Source organism: Muscardinus avellanarius (assembly GCF_963383645.1).
Source record: "Muscardinus avellanarius genome assembly, chromosome: 16".
Classification (NCBI taxonomy): Eukaryota; Metazoa; Chordata; class Mammalia; order Rodentia; family Gliridae; genus Muscardinus; species Muscardinus avellanarius.
The window spans coordinates 44,637,878-44,655,492 of NC_137802.1; the positions used below are offsets into that span (position 1 = coordinate 44,637,878).

The 17,615-nt window shown below is 43.6% G+C and overlaps 1 protein-coding gene across 1 annotated transcript; it reads left to right on the top strand.

Moving 5' to 3' along the window:
* Positions 1 to 551: 551 nt before the first annotated feature.
* ANKRD40 (ankyrin repeat domain 40) lies at positions 552 to 16,438 on the top strand (the record flags this gene model as incomplete). Its single annotated transcript, XM_080713626.1, has 5 exons — positions 552 to 685; positions 8,733 to 8,881; positions 10,787 to 11,272; positions 15,250 to 15,431; positions 16,292 to 16,438. The coding sequence occupies 5 exons, from the start codon at positions 552 to 554 to the stop codon at positions 16,436 to 16,438; spliced, it is 1,098 nt and encodes a 365-aa protein (XP_080569752.1).
* Between the last annotated feature and the right edge of the window lie 1,177 nt (positions 16,439 to 17,615).

The window sequence follows — 17,615 nt, forward strand, 5'->3', positions numbered from 1 at the left end:
GTGGAATCGTTTTCCACCCATCTCCTTGTTCTGCTGGGCAAGAATTGGCTGAGATAAGGAAAAACAGCCAACCGAAATGGGGGGAGGGAACCCCACCAATTATTTTTGAAGCTTGGTAAACAGCTTGCACCAGAGGATAGGGCTTTTCTTGGATCTCAAATATGCTTTTTTCTCTCTCTTCATGCGTCTGTCCTCCTCCCTGGCAGCTGCGGGGTGGGGAGGTCTAAAAATAGCCAATGAATCACGGCAGATAATATTATGCGGTGGTTATATAAACAGCCACCCCGCCGGCGGGGCGTGCGGCGGAACTGAAAGCATCCGGGTCGGGGTTGTCACCGCGAATAGAGTCCCCCGGAGCCGGGCTCGGCGGGCGGGGCCGGGGAGGAGGCCTGGGCCGGGAGCCCCGCGCGGCCGCGGCACACGGCGGGAGGGGCACAGCCCGGGCCGGCGAGCAGGGCGGCGGAGCCCAGCGCTCCTCCCCATGGCGGGGAGCGGGCCGCGGAGGCGGCGGCGGCGCTGACGGCCCGGGCGGGGCCTGCGCCCGAGGGAAGATGAGCGCCCTCCTGGAGCAGAAGGAGCAGCAGGAGAGGCTGCGGGAGGCCGCGGCCCTGGGGGACATCCGGGAGGTGCAGAAACTGGTGGAGAGCGGGGTGGATGTGAACTCCCAAAATGAGGTCAACGGCTGGTAAGTGGGCAGCGGGGGCGCCCCGGGGTCAGGGCGGCGACTCGGGGCGCGGGCGAGGCCGGGGCGGGGGCTTCCCAGCGGGCGCCCCCGGAGGCCCGCCCTGGCCCCGGCCCGGAGCAGCCCGGAGCCGCCCGCCGAATCCCGCCCGGGGCATCCCACCCCCGCGCCCCCTGCTAACTTGGTCCGAATGGTGCTGGAGCCTCCTGTTCCTCAGCGACTCTGCTCTGGAGCTCACCTTTGTTGAATTATTTTTGCCTTAGGCACTTCTGAAGAACTTCGTGCAGAGCTAAAAGCATGAGCAACTGAGCAAATAGGAATCTTATAAACAGTACAATTACTCTAGCCAAGACCAGAAGAAAACAAACAACCCCCCCCCCCCAAACCCACCACTTTCATCACTTTTCTTCCTCACTGCTGTCTTAACTGCAACAGTGATTTGCTGCTGCCTGCAGCTGCCTGTTGAGGGAAAGACTCGTTTATCCTGTAGAATGCTTGGCCTTTTTTTTTTCTTCTTTTTTTTAAATTACAGTTTCCAATGGAGAATTTCATCTGAGGCTATAGGTATCTGCCTACAGATTTGGGGTCCTTTCAAATAAATAAGGAGTCTATTTTACGATGTCATATCTTTTAGTTTCAAGATATTGTGGTATCTTTTAGTTTCAAGATATGTGGTATTATTCTGATTCCTTGCATTTGCAATTTAAATTTTATTTGATCCAGGTATCCAGGTAATGTTTAACCAGCCTGTTTTGCTAGCATAAAGTGAGTTTGCAGGGTTTTTTTGGTTGTTTGTTTTTTTGTGGTATTGGGGTTCCTGGAAACCCTTCTATCTCTGGGCAACACTCCCAGACACCTACTTTTTATATTTTTATTTGGAAACAGGGCCTCTTAAGCCAGCGCGGCTGGGAACCTGCGTGATCCTCCTGTCTCCGCCTCCTAAACTCGGAGATTACAAGCATGGCCACAACCCTGCGAGTTTGCAGATTTTTATTTTTTATTTGTTGGAGTAGAATCATGCATTTTGGAACTGAAATGGACAATAGAAACTGTTTCAGTTCCAGAGCATAACTTGCCCTAGGTCACACAACTGTTAATTTTGTAGAACCAAAATTGAGGTTTTCTAAACCGGGCGTGGTAGCGCAGGCTTGGGAGGCTGAGACAGGAGGATCTCACGGGTTCGAAGCCAGCCTCAGCTACTTAGTGAGGCTTTCAGCAACTTAGGTGAGACCCTGTTTCCAAATAAAAATATAAAAAAGGTCTAGGGGTATAGCCCGGAGGTAGAAAGCCTCTGGGTTTCACCCCTAGTACCACCAAAAAACCCCAAAAAAACAAAAAAAATAAAATTGAGGTTTTATTATTTTCCTAGCAAATCTATCTTTCCCTAAAAAACACAGTTTAGCTGGGTGTGGGGGCACATACTTGTAATCCCAGAACTTGGGAGACTGAGGCATGAAGATCTCAGGTTCAAGGCCATTCTCAGCAACTTAGTGAGGCCTTCCGCAACTTAGACTGTATTTCAAAATAAAAAATAATAAAATAGGGCTGGAGTGTAGCTCAGAAGTAGAATTCACCTGGGTTCCAGCCCTAGTGCCACCCCCCCACCCCCCAACACAACCACCACCACCACCAAACTCAGCTTAGAGAGCTAGCTGTCCAGAAAGCCAGATACTGGCTTGTTTTATTTTAAGGTGTTTGCAAAAAACATGCTCTTGTCCATGTACTGTGTGTGTGTGTGTGTGTGTGTGTGTGTGTGTGTGTGTGTGTATGCTCAGGATTGAACCTAGCCAGGGACATCTTACCCACAAGCTTTACCCCAAGCACTATTTTATTTTTTATTTTGAAACAGGATCTCAGTTGCTAAGGGACCTTGCTAAGTTGCTGAGTCTGGCCTGGAACCTGCGATCCTCCCATCTCAGCCTTTCAAGTACTGGGATTATAGGCATGCACCACCACTGGCTTCCAGGTACCTTTTCTGAGCATAGTTCTCTGGTTTAGAGCTGTGAATGTTTTGGCACTAGGAGGCAGTGTTGTACAAGAGTGAACCTGGACTTCACTGCAGGTTCCCCATTCCTACCTAGCTCTGCACCCTTGTCCAAGTCATTTCATTTGCCAATTATTTCAGAAGAGCATTGCAAGCATTCAGATAGAGGAAGATAATATAAAGCGCTAACCTTTATTGAACTTGCTCTGTAGCACAGATGCAGTTCTGAACATTTTACATATATTGTCTCATTCACAACTAGTTGGGGACATAGCTGTTACTATTTTCTGATTTACAGATGAAGAAACTGAGGCCCAGAAAGATTAAATAATTCCCCAATTTGCAAAATACTCCTAAATTTAGGGTTTGGTAATGCTATACTACTGTTAGAATTTAAGTAACTTGTAGAGTTGAAAAATGAACATGGCATCTGACTCCAAACTTTATCCTCCTCAGATGTTCAGTAAATGTATGTTGACTCTAAAATAGCCTAAAAAGGCTTCTCATAGATTTAATTTAAACTCATCATGGTCAAGATAGAATTTCCACTCTTCCTTTATCCCCCTACTGCCCGTAGCCTGCTGCTCTGAGTCTTCCTCATCTCATCTTTGCAGATGCCCAGCCCAGAATACTTGACACCCCTCTTGCCTCTGGTCTTTCCCTTACATCCCACATACAGCCAGTCAGCCGATTCTGCCACGTCCACCTTTAAATACAATCAGAAAGAGCCAGGCGCAGTGGTGCACACCTATAATCCCAGTGACTCAGGAGGCTGAGGCAGAAGGATCAAAATTCAAGGCCAGCCTAGGCTACTTAGTGAAATCATGGCTCAAAATAAAAATAGCCAGGTGTGGTGGCACACATGTGTAATCCCAGTACTTGGGCTGAGACAGGAGGATCACAGGTTCATGGTCAGCCTTAGTTTAATGAGGATTAGTCAGCAACTTAGTGAGACCCAGATTCAAAATAAAGAATAAAGCCGGGCGTGGTGGCACATGCTTGTAATCCCCGCACTTGGGAGGCTGAGACAGGAGGATTGTGCAGGTTCGAAGCCAGCCTCAGCTACTTAGTGAGGCTCTCAGCAACTTAGTGAGACCCTGTTTCCAAATTAAATATAAAAAAGGTCTGGGAGTATAGTCCAGAGGTAGAATGCCTCTGGGTTCCACCCCCAGTACCACCAAAAAAATAAAAAAATAATAAAATAAAATAAAATTGCACAAAGCTCTCCCCAACCTCTGTCATTCCCTAATCCCCTACTGTCATTATTTTATTATTAAGCAACATGGTGGGTAATGTCATATACAATTATCCCCAAAAACCTACTTTTCAGCATGGAAAAGCAGAATATTGTCTGCTTTCAATTCTTGGTTGTTCACTAACCGCAGTCCAGCAGTGAGAAATGATGCTCAGTTGATGAATGGTGTCCAGTGCCTCTGGTCTGAAATACTTCCAGGACTAATAGGATATTCTGACTGCAAATATAAAGTGTAAAGAGTTGAAGTTCAAAGATAGAGTTCCCACATCAATTGTAATTCATGTGTGATGCATACCCCTTGGCTTTAAGGAACAAATGTAATGGTCCATGAAAAGGTTGAAAATATTCCCTGTTTGCAATAGCTATGAGTTATGGCTGCCCAGAGCCACATAGCTCTGGACTCACAAATGATGATCAATAAGGGCACGGGGCTGTGGGGGACTGCTGTGTTGACTGAACCCCACTTCCCATGGTGACGCTCTAGCTAGTTGGTTTGTCCCAGAGTCTCTCAGACCCACTCACAGTAAATTACCTCCTTCATTCTCCAGCTTGCCATCAATGAGTGATTTACTACCAGCAAGCAAGCACTTTATTTCCAAAAGGGAACATATTTTTCTCATCATGCTTCATTCATTTTTGAGTGCTCACTTATTATAATTATTCACTTTTCAAGCCCTATGCCACAGACATCCACACACAACTCTAGGCTACAGTTTGCCCAGAAAAAGTACATTTGGATCCTTCTCCTCTAAGCAGTCTACCTTTTCCTTGGTTTATTCTTTCAGTAATAAGAATTAAGCATATGGATGTGTCAAGCAGATACTTATCTTCTTGGAGCTTTCTTATGATTTAGTCTAGATCAAGACTTTTCCACTAGAGGAACGGCTCAGTGGCAGAGCATTTGCCTAGCATGTGCTAGGCTCTGGGTTCAATCCCTAGTGCTACCAAAAAAAAAATTACTATAAAGGTATCTGGCTAATCTCATTCTAATGAATATTGGTATAGAATGTCACTCTGGAATATCATTGGAGTTGCTCATAACCAGTCAGACAAGCTCGCTTTTTTTTAAGTCTCTAATGGTAAGATGCCCAGGGTTAATCAGCTTTTTCTTGGAACCCAATTAAGTTTACAGATAATTATGGTTCCCAGTTTAGTGACTTAGTGGCCTAACCCTCACTATTGAACGTGTGTTCTTTTCTTCATTTTATCTGTTATTGACTGTAAGCTTGGAAGATATTTATCTCAGTTCAGTTAGACTGTTGGTAAAGGAGGACATTTCAAAGTAAAAGGGAAAGCCGGGCGTGGTGGCGCACATTTGTAATCCCCGCGCTTGGGAGGCTGAGACAGGAGGATCACACAGGTTCAAAGCCAGCCTCAGCAACTTAGTGAGGCTCTCAGCAACTTAGTGAGACCCTATTTCCAAATAAAATATAAAATGGGTCTGGGAGTATAGCCCAGAGGTAGAAAGCCTCTGGGTTCCACCCCCAGTACCACCAAAAAAAAAAAAAAAGTAAAAGGGAAGAAGGTATTTCCTTTCATAAAATAAATTCAGCTTTGGCACCTGGGGATGAATTTAGTAGCTCTGAATCCTTTAACTTCTATTAAGATGGATTTTTTTTTTTTTTTGCCAGCTTGCAAATTACATTTCTATACAATAGTAAACTATAGCCCTTCAGGGAATCACCTCCCTATGTATACAATATAAAATAATAGCTGGGCACGGTGGTGCACGCTTGTAATCCCAGTACTTCTCCACAATTTAGTGAGACTCTGTTTTAAAAATAAAGAATAAGCTGGGTGTGGTGACACACGCTTGTAATCCCAGCATTTGGAAAACTGAGACAGGAGGATCATGGACAGCCTCAGCTACTTAGTGAGGCCCTGTTTCAAAATAAAGAATAAAAAATAGGGCTGAAGGTGTAGCTCAGAGGTAGAATGTCCCTGGGTTCAATCCCCAGTACTGAAAAAAAAAAAAAAATTGAGTCTGTTATGTTTGAAGAGTTGTTCTTAAGGAATTTTGGTTGAGCCAGGAGTGGTGGTGCACGCTTATAATCCCAGCATTTGGAAGAGTGAGACAGGAGGCTCAAAGTTTGCGGATAGCTTCAGCTACTACTAAGCGAGGCCCTTTGCAACTCAGTGAGACCCTGTTACAAAATAAAGAATTAAAAAAAAGAATTTTGGTGGTTGATATACATGTTTTATTTTTATTAATTAATTAATTTATTTATTTATTTTTGTAGTATTGGGGGTGAAACCCAGGGGCTTTCTACCTCCGGGCTACACCCCAGCCCTATTTTATAATTTCTCACTAAGTTGCTGAGAACCTAAGTAGCTGAGGCTGGCTTTCAACCTGTGCGATCCTCCTGTCTCAGCCTCCCAAGTGCTGGGATTACAAGCTTGGGACACCACACCCAGCGATGTACATGTTTTAAATGCCTTGGGAATTTAAGTTTGTGTGCCTTTCATTTAAGGAGATGAAATATGTAGCTATCTGGAGAGAAGCCAGCTCTTAAAAATGTAACTTGTCAGGCATGGTGACATACTCTTGTAATCCCTGCGTTTGGGAGACTAAGAAAGGAGGATTGCACAGGTTCAAAGCCAGCCTTAGCTAAAGAAAAGAAACAAAAAACGCTGGGCGTGGTGGCGCACGCTTGTAATCCCCACGCTTGGGAGGCAGAGACAGGAGGATCGCACAGGTTCGAAGCCAGCCCAGCTGCGCAGGTTTAAGAGACCCTGTTTCCAAATAAAAATATAAAATAGGTCTGGGAGTGTAGCCCTAAGATGGAAGGGCTTCCAGGAACCCCAGTATCACCAAAAAAAAAAAAAAAAATGGAACTGTAGAAATCGTGTGTGTGTGAACCGGGCGTGGTGGCGCGCGCTTGTAATCCCAGCATTCTGGAGGCTGAGACATGGAGGATCGCGGTTCGCAGACAGCCTCAGCTACTTAGTGAGGCCCTCTGCAACTCAGAGACCCGGTTTCAAAATAAAGAATAAAAAATAGGGCAGGGGGTGTAGCTTGGAGGTCGAATGCCCCTGGGTTCCATCCCCAGAGCCGCCAAAAAAAAAAAAAAAAATCGTGTGTGTGTGTGTGTGTGTGTGTGTGTGTAAGGAGAGAAAAGAGGAAAAGAGAGTGAGCAACTGAAATTCAGACAGGACTGTCCCCTACAGTAATAAAAATTGAAGTGACAGTGCAAGCTGCAGGTAGGAAATGGTTATTAGCCTGATAATATTTAATATTACAGGGACATTTGATACATATACATGAATTTTCATAGTTTCTACAAAGGAATGAGGCAATATAAAAATACGTTTTAAAGATATTGAGAGGCTGGGTGTGGTGGCACAAGCTTGTAATCGTAGTACTTGGGAAGCTGAGACAGGAAGACAAAGGTTTGAAAATAGCCTCAGCAACTAATGAGGCTCTTAGCAACTAAGCAAGACCCTGTTTCCAAATAAAAAATAAAATAGAACTGGGCTATAGCATGGAGGCAGAAGGCTCATGGGTTCCAGCCCCAGTGGCTGCCACCCCCACACACAATAAAAATGAAATAAAATGGGGTTGAGGGTGTAGCTCGGAGGTAGAACGTCCCTTGATTCAATCCCCAGTACCACAAAATTTAAAAAAAAAAAGGAAGAAAGGAAAGAAATTAAGCTCCTATGACAAATTAAAATTTCCCAGGGGCTAGAAAGGACAGGACAGTGTGTGTGTGTGTGTGTGTGTGTGTGTGTGTGTGTGCGCGCGCGCGTACTTGTACAATGCTGGGGATTAAAGGCAGGGGCTTGCAAATGCTAGGCAAGTGCTCTGCCACTAAATTACTCTTCCCAACCCCAGAAATTTGGAAGGCTGAGACAGGAGGATCGCAATTGCAGATAGCCTCAGCTACTTAGTGAGGCCCTTTGTATCTTAGTGAGACCCTGTTTCAAAATAAAGAATGAAAAATAGGGCTGGGGGTGTAGCTCAGAGGTAGAATGCCCCTGGGTTCCACCCCTAGTACAAAAAAAAAAAAAAAAAAGAATAAAAAATTAGATCTGGGAATATAGCTGGGAGGTAGAATGTCCTTGGGTTCCAAGCCGGGCGTGGTGGCACAGGCTTGTAATCCTAGCATTTGGGAGGCTGAGACAGGAGGATCACGGTTTGTGGACAGCCTTAGCTACTTGATGAGGCCCTCTGCAACTCAGTGAGACCCGGTTTCAAAATAAAGAATAAAAAATTTGGCAGGGGTTGTAGCTTGGAAGTCAAATGCTTCTGGGTTCCATCCCCAGACCCGCAAAATAAAAAAGGAATGTCCCTGTCCCTGGTTTCCATCCCCAGTACTGGAAAATAAAATAAAATAAAAAATAAAAAAAAGGACTGAGGGTATAGCTTGGAGGTGGAATGCCCCTGGGTGGGTGCCACCACATCTTGTTCCCAGACCTTGTTTTAAAATTTTAAAACAGGGTCTTGCTAAGTTGCTAGGGTAGCCTCAAACTTCTGATCCTCCTGCCTTTACCTCCAGAGCAGCAGCCTGGTTTTTGAATTCTACCTGACCTCTTAAGAGGCTTACTGCATTTATTTACTGTTTTTTTTTTTTTATGATATTGGGGGTTCCTGGAAGCCCTTCCACCTCAGAGCTACACTCTCAGACCTATTTTATACTTTTTTTAAAATTTGGAAACAGGAAACCTGTGCGATCCTCCTGTCTCCGCCTCCCAAATGCGGGGATTACAAGCATGCGCCACCATGCCCGGTTATTTACTGATGTTTAAAATTTGAAATTCCATGTTATGTTTTCTCTTTTAAAATCATTTTCTTTTTCTCTTCTTTGGGACAGGACCTGTTTGCATTGGGCCTGTAAACGTAACCATGGACAGGTGGTCTCTTACTTGTTAAAATCAGGAGCTGATAAAGAGATTCTTACCACAAAAGGAGAAATGCCAGTTCAGTTAACATCAAGAAGAGAAATCAGGAAGATTATGGGAGGTGAGTCAGTGTTTGGAGAAACATTTGACTTTGTCAAAGGAATTTACTCCTTATGGTATTCTTGACTGCATTTTTTTGTTCCTTTTTTGGTACTGGGATTTGACTCTCAGTGGCAGTCTACCTGTTAGCTACACCCCGAGCTCTGTTTTTTATTTTACTTTTAGATTTATTTATTTACTTATTTTATTTTATTTTTTTGCGGTACTAGGGATTGAACTCAGGCATTCTACCTCTGAGTTATATTCCCACTGATTACAAAGGGCCTCACTCATTACAAAGGGCCTCACTAAGTAGCTGAGGTTGTTTGTGAGCCACGATCCTCCTGTCTCAGCCTCCCAAATGCTGGGATTACAAGCGTGAGTCACCACACCCAGTCTGTGTTTTATTTTGAAACATGGTCTTGCTAAGTAGCTGAGGTGGACCTTGAACCTGTGATCCTCTTGTCTCAGCCTCCTAAGTGATGGGGTTATAGGTGTGCACCACTGCCCTTGGCTTATTGGCCATCCTCTTTGTGTATGTGTGTGTATGGTACTGGTAATTGAATCCAGGGGCTTTCTACCTCTAGGCTATCCCCAGCCCTATTTTAGTTTTTGTTTTGAAACAGGGTTGTTAGGTTTCTCAGTCCTTACTACATTGTGGAGTAATACTCCTGTAATTCTGTAATACTCCTGTTTCCTTCTCCCAAGTACTGGGATTATAGGTATAGGTATGCACCATCATGCCTGGTTTGGCCATATTCTTTTTTTTTTTTTTTTTTTTTTTTTGTGGCACTGGGGATCAAATCCAGGGAATTCTACCTCTGAGCTACACTCCCAGGCCAATTTTACTTTTTATTTGGAAACAGGGTCTCACTATGTTTCGGAGGGCCTTGCTAAGTTGCTAAGGCTGGCTTTGAACCTGGGATCCTCCTTTCTCAAGCTTCCCAGTACTGGGATTACAAGCATGCACCACCACACCCGGCTTGGTCACATTCTTGATGCTAAGCAAACAACTGGCCTGTTTCTCAAAGCTGATTACTATGCCAAGATAGTAACTCTTTGTTTTGGGGGAAGTCAGCATTATAAAGTTTTTATTATTTGGTAAAATTTGAAGCAGTGATAAAAGTAGTAATCATAAAACTAATGAAATATTCTTTTTTTCTGACCTAGAGAGACAATAAATACTGAAATTTTTTTTTTTTTTTTTTTTTTTTTTTTTTTTTTTTTGGTGGTACTGGGGTTCCTGGAAGCCCTTCTACCTCTGGGCTACACTCCCAGACCTATTTTTACATTTTTATATTTGGAAACAGGGTCTCCTAAGCCAACACAGCGCGGCTGGCTTCGAACCTGCACGATCCTCCTGTCTCTGCCTCCCAAGCGCGGGGATTACAAGCGTGCGCCACCACGCCCGGCTCTGAAATATTTTTTACATACCAAATGATGCTAGCTTCCAAAGATACTTTTCTTTCTTTTTTTTGTGGTACTAGGAATTGAACTCAGGGACACTCAACCACTGAGTTACATTCCAGGCCTTTTCCTTTTTTATTTTTAGACAGTCTCATTAAGTCATCCAGGCTGAGCCAGGCGTGGTGGCGCACACTTGTAATCCCAGCACTTGGGAGGCTGAGACAGGAGGATCGCACAGGTTTGAAGCCAGCCTCAGCTACTTAGTGAAGCTCTCAGCAACTTAGTGAGACCCTGTTTCCAAATAAAATATAAACTAGGTATGGGAGTATAGCCCCTGGGTTCTACCCCCCAGTACCACAAAAACAAAAAAAAGAGAGTAAGTCATCTAGGCTGGCCTTGAATTTATGATCCTCCTGCCTCAGCCTCCTGGGTAGCTGGGTTTACAGGCATTTTTACCGTGTTGGTTTCTTGGTAATATTTAAAGGGCCGTGTAAATGTTCTGTGTTTTCTTCTTTTTAAGTGGAAGAAGATGAGGAGGAGGAAGATAAGCTTCCCCAGCTGAAGAAGGAGTCAGAACTGCCCTTTGTTCCCAACTACTTGGCCAACCCAGCCTTCCCTTTCATCTACACCCCTAAAACAGAGGATTCAGCCCCGCTGCAGAATGGGGGCCCTGCCACACCTCCAGGATCACCCCCTGCAGACGGCTCACCTCCATTGCTCCCCTCTGGGGAGCCCCCACTGTTGGGGGCCTTTCCCCGAGACCACACATCTTTGGCATTGGTTCAGAATGGCGATGTGTCTGCCCCCTCTGCCATACTCAGAACACCAGAAAGCACAAAACCAGGTCCTATTTGTCAGCCACCAGTGAGTCAGAGTCGCTCCCTGTTCTCTTCTGTTCCATCCAAGCCACCAGTGACTCTGGAGCCTCAAAATGGGACGTTTTCAGGACCAGCGCCAGCATTCCAGCCATTTTTCTTCACTGGAACATTTCCGTTTAATATGCAAGGTAACCCCTTATCAGCCAACAGCCTCTGTAACAGGGGAGTTGGTGTCCAGGGAGGTGAGATTTTTTTGTTAATATATTTGGGGTATGAATACAAACTTAGAGAAAAGTTATAAGACCGTATAAGGAACTTCCTTTACTCAGATTCACAAATTATTTACATTTTGTCCTTTTATTCTGAAATACTTAAGTTTGGCTTCTATTGTGTCTTTCTTAGGAACAAGGATATTATTTTATATAACTTCAGTACAATTTTTAAATTTAGGAAATGTAACCTTGATGTAGCACCACTCTGTAATCAGTAGTCCATATTTTTTGTGTGTGGATCTGGGGATGGAACCCAGGGCATTCGACCTCCAAGCTACATCCCCAGCCCAATTTTTATTCTTTATTTTGAAACAGGATCTCACTGAGTTGCAGAGGGCCTCACTAAGTAGCTGAGGCTGTTCGCGAACTGCGATCCTCCAGTCTCAGCCTCCCGAATGCTAGGATTACAAGTGTGCGCCACCATGCCCAGCTTCACGTTTAATTTTTGTCAGTTGTCTTAGCAGTGCCTTTTGTAGTTATCCTCATTCCCCCAATACCTGCTTCCTGTCCCAGGACCACAAATTGCATTTAGTTAGCATGCCATTTTAGTCTGTTTTAATCTGGAACGTCTTCTATCCCTTTATGTCATTTTTGACATTGATGTTTTTGGAGGATCCAGGCCAGTTATTTTGTAAACTATGATTTTCTTATTTTTTTTATTTTGTGTGGGTTTTTTTTTTTTTTTTTTTTTTTTTTTTTGTACTTGGGATGGAACCCTTCTACCTTCTACCTCCAGGCTACACTCCCAGACTTGTTTTATATTTTATTTGGAAACAGGGTCTCTTAAGCCAGTGAGGCTGGCTTCGAACCTGTGCGATCTTCCTGTCTCCACCTCCCAAGCGTGGGGATTACAAGTGTGTGCCACCACACCCAGCTATTTTTTGTTCTTTATTTTGAAAATGGGTCTCACTGAGTTGCAGAGTGCCTCACTAAGTAGCTGAGGCTATCTGCGAACCGCGATCCTCTGGTCTCAGTCTCCTGAATGCTGAGATTACAACCACGCCCAGCTTCAGAATATGATTTTCTATCATTTTTTATTTATTAGTTTGTATTTTACTGTAAAGAAGGATTTACCCTTCTCCCCTCCCTATCAGTATGAACTCATGGGTTTTTATGTTTAATCAATTATAATCTGTTACTATCATTTTTATATTTAAATTATTTCTGATTAGGTCAGTGCAAGCTCCTTCAAATTAGTTGTTATGTTCTTAGACATGTCCCCAGCATTCTTGGAGCACTTCCTTTTTTTTTTTTTTTTTTTTTTTGTGGTGCTGAGGATGGAACCCTGGGGAATTCTACCTCTGAGCTACACCCCCTGCCCTATTTTTTATTCTTTATTTAGAAACAGGGTCTCACTGAGTTGCAAAGAGCCCCACTAAGTAGCTGAGGCTGGCTGCGAACTGCAATCCTCCTTCCTGTCTCAACCCCCAAATGCTGGGATTACAAGTGTACGCCACCACACCCAGTTCCATATATTCTACTGTAGCATGATGTTCCAGGCTCAAAATATAACTTTCCATGCTCCAGTCCTAGAGTTGACCATTTCTCCCTGTTTCTTGTGTGTGTGTGTGTGTGTGTGTGTGTGTGTGTGTGTGTGTGTGTAATGTCCTGGAGACTGAACTCAGGGACATTCTGTCTCTGACCTACATACCCTACCTTATTTCATTTTATTTTATTTTTTGTAGTATTGTGTATTGAACAGTACTCTTCCTCCAAACTACACCTCCAGCCCTATTTATTTTTATTTTGAAACAAGGTCTCACTAGGTTGATGGCAGTCTCACTACTTGCTAAGGCTGTCTTCAAATCTGCAATTCTTCTGTTTCAGCCTCCCAAGTACTGGGATTACAAACTTGTGTCACCACACCCTGTTTGTTTTGAAACAGGATTGCTAAGTCTCACAATATTGCTGACGCTGGCCTTTAACCTTCGATTTTCCTATCCTAGCCTCCCAAGTATTGAGATTACAGGCATTTGCCACCACACATGGTGAACCCTGGTTCTTTTGGGTAGAAAATAGTAGGATGAGAACTAGGATGTGGACACTAGGTGTCCTCATTGCTACAGGTATGTCATGTTTGCTAGGTTTACTCAAAGGAAAAACCTAGGAAAGAAAGAAGAAAGAAAAAAGCAAAAAAATATTCTTTTATACACGAATAGCTATATTTCTCTGTGTGGGGGGGTACTGGGGATTGAAATAGGGGTATTCTACCTCCAGCCTGATTTTTATTTTTTTATTTTGAAACAGGGTCTTACTAAGTTGTTGAGGCTGTTCTTGAACCTGTGATCCTCCTGTCTTAGCCTCCCAAGTACTGGGATTACAAACTGTGCCACCACACCCGGATATAACATACATACATATGTGTGTGTGTGTGTGTGTGTGTGTGTGTGTGTGTGTGTGTGTATATTTTTTTTAAGAACATTAGAAACCATAGGGTCAGCCAGGCGTGGTAGTACACACCTATAGTCTCAGTACTTGAGAGGCTGAAACAGGAGATTGCAGGCTCAAGGACAACCTCAGCAAGTAGTAAGACTTATCACCCTAGAGAGACCTTGTTTCATATAAAAATAGGGCTGGGGGCTTAGCTTAGAAATAGAATGCCCCTGTGTTCAATCCCCAGTACTACAAAAAGAAAAAAAGAAAAGAAAGAAACCACAGGTTCATCTTGATAGCTCTAATTCTAGTCAACACCACAGAGTAGGTTAGTCTTACCTGTCCTTTCCTATATAAGTACCTCCTGTTTCCTGTTTTTGAGGACCTGGTACTCTAGGTGCTGATAACAGTGGCCAGGGTATCTGTACATAAGGAACCAAGCAGAACTGCTAAGTGCACAGAAGTGTTTGACTCCAGGCATCTTGGCAGCCAGGCTCAGAATAGAGAGGCAGATTGCTTTAATCCCTGGCCCATAAATAATAGTGTTTATTTACTCCCAAAGCCAGGACCCCACCCTTATTAAGGCATACTATTTTCAAGTGATATGTAGACCTTGACTTCTTTTACTAGCTATCATTTGGCTCCTTTATTTTATTAATAGGAGTCTCATATTTAAATACCTTTAGATCCATAATTTTTTAGTACCTGGGATTGAACCCAGGGGCATTCTACCTTCAAGCTACACTTCCAGCCCAGTTTTATTTCATATTTGAAAAAAGGGTCTTGGTAGGTTGAGAAGAGCTCATTACTTGCTGAGGCTGTCCTCCAACCCGTGATCCTCCTGTCTCAGCCTTTTAAGTACTGGGATTACAGGCCTGTGCCACCACATACACCTTGTTAAGTCTTTTGAGAGTATATCATATATCATATCTTACCTTTGCATTCTTTTAAACCCTCTTGTACTTCCCCTCCTCATGTATAGTTTAGTACTCAAGCCCATTCTGAATTCAATTTTTTTTTTGGTACTGAGGATTAGATCTAGGTACATTCTACCTCTGACCTATACCCCCAGCCCTGTTTTATTTTTTAATTTTAAAAGAGTCTCCCTAAGTTGCTGAGGCTGGCCTTGAACCTTCAATCCACCTATCTCAGCCTCCCAAGTATTGGGATTATAGGCATGTACCACCACACCCAGCTTCCATTTTGAATTCTTTACCTCTTTTGCCCCAGTGGCAGACTTTAGTAAATAATCCTTCTGCCTAGCTGGGATGGTTGCTCCTGCCCCCCTTTTATTTGGTGAATCAGTTGTAGATGCAGGGAAGACCATGCAGGAAACGACCCGAGCAGAGCCAGGACGGCTGCAACCTCTGCTAGACCAGGTGTGGTTTTCTGATGGGTGGCATAGACCTTTATTGAGGTCATGATTACATGTAACTAACCATCTTCTGGGAAAGTTCTTAAGTTTCCTGGGCTATGCCATGCCAGGCTATTCATTACCATCTCTCTCTCTTTCTTTCTAGAATTGGTACTCAAGGTAAGGATTCAGAATCCATCTCTTCGAGAAAATGATTTCATTGAAATTGAACTGGACCGACAGGAGCTCACCTACCAAGAACTGCTCAGAGTGAGTTGCTGTGAGCTGGGCGTTAATCCAGACCAGGTGGAAAAGATCAGAAAGTTACCTAACACTCTGTTAAGAAAGGTAAGAAAAGCCTGCTAAGCATGAGTGGTTGCTTTTTGCATTTGGAAAACACCGGCTTCCTCCTTGGTTATATGAGTCATAGTTGAAAAAATGAAAAGGTAATAAAAAATGAGCAGAGTGGTTTTCCAAGTGTAGCCAGTAAGCTTTCTTTCTCTCTACCGAGTCTACAGAGACACTGACATTTTTGAAAATTGTAGCATACTAGAGAGAATGTTCTTAATTGCCATTCACATGTACCTGTTTTTAGTTGTTTCTGTAGTGAGTGACCTGTAAGGATTACCTTAGTGCACTATTAAAGGTGCTTTGTGCTTTACAACAAGACCAAAGTTAAATTACAGGGCAAACACACATGTATATATGTGTGGTCCTCCCTCCAACTGTGGGGTCTTAAATACCAGGCCTCTGGCTTTTCTGGGCACCTGAGAGAAATCGATCCATGAATTGCCTATCCCTTTAAGGATGTCCATCCTAGCCAGGTGTGGTGGTGCACACTTGTAATCCCAGTATTTGGGAGGCTGAGACAAGGATCGCTGTTCGCAGACAGCCTCAGTGAGACCCTGTTTCAAAATAAAGAATAAAAAATAGGGCTGCGGGGTATAGCTCAGGTAGAATGCCCCTGGGCTCCATCCAAGTTCTGCAAAAAAAAAAAAAAAAAAAAAAAAAAATGTCCATCCTGTAGTAGTGGCTGTCCAGGGAGTCTGCTATTCGAACCCAGCTCATGTCTGAGGACTTAATCACAGACTCATCTGCCACAGAAACTTTTCTTTGTATATTTTGAAGTAAGCCAAGACACTTTTATCAGGATAGCCCACCAAACAAAGAAGTGGTTCCTCTTAATTTATTAACCTATTTTATTTTAGGACAAAGATGTTGCTCGACTCCAAGATTTTCAGGAGCTGGAACTGGTTCTAATGATAAGTGAAAATAATTTTCTGTTCAGAAATGCTGCATCCACACTGACTGAAAGGCCTTGCTACAACAGGAGAGCTTCAAAACTGACATACTAACGCAGCAGGGACCTTTATCACTGAGCGTGTGCCAGCGGGTGCCACCTCTGGGCCAAGGACAAGCCATTGATACACAAGCCTCGATGCCCACAAGGGCCCCTGGTGCCACTGCGTAGTGTACACTAACATCGTTCTGCCAAGGCAGGAAGCCCCGACCCCCAGCAGCGGTGCCACTCTTCCAAGCCTCTTGGTGCACAATAAACCTATTGCTTGAAGCTTTGAACAGCTGAGAAGTGGTCTGGAGAGGCAGAAGCCGCAGGTTCTATATCCAGTGTGTTTTATGTGCAGTATGTAAGAGAGGTGTCTAAGCAGAAGCTGAGAGAGAGGGAACCTATTTCTAGCCACTCCTGTTGACAGTGCACCTGAAGGGCCAGCAGGGTGTGCTTTTCTCAGTGTTGCATGCTCATGACTCTCCTGAAATTGTGAACTGAGTAGAGAGGAAGACTGGGGAAAGCACAGGTACTAGACAAAGGATTTTTAGTGTGACTTGTGACTGTGAGGTTTCATATAACATATTTATTAATGTTACTCAGGTTAAAAGTATTTAAGTCCACAGTTATCTAATTGTAAATATGCTGTTAACCAAAAGAGCTTCCCCTCCCCCACCTTTCCTTTGTGAACGCTCACTACTGCTTCTGTCTCTGGACAGTCATCTGCATTACCTCCCCTTCACAGTCACTAGAGGGCTCTCTGACGCTTTCTTAAAAAGCCACCGTGTTTTTACTCAAGGCGAATCCTGTCATCGATGTGTTTAATTGCACCGTTTGAGAAGAGCACAAACATTACCAGTCCGTTTTCTCCACTCTCATTCTCCACCAGGAATGAAAAGCAATTTTTGAGCCTGAATCTGTTGCTATTTTAAAGGTTATTGTGGGAAACTGAATTAAAGGAGTTAGCATCTTTATTTTTGTATCAAAGATAAAGGTTATTTTGAAATTATTAGGATTTTTACACAACTCTGAAATCTGTTGCTTTTTTAAGCAAATTGTTTGATCTTAAGGATCCCCCTCCTACCACCATTCCACTCAACAAAGTCAGTTGTGAGCCTACTAGACATAAAAACAAAACAGCCAGTCAAACTCTTAAGCATTGCATAAGACTTTTCTCAAGAATACATTCAAGTATTTTTTCCCTTTTCTTCAGCATTATTAATGTTAAAAGAGAAGCCACTGTCATG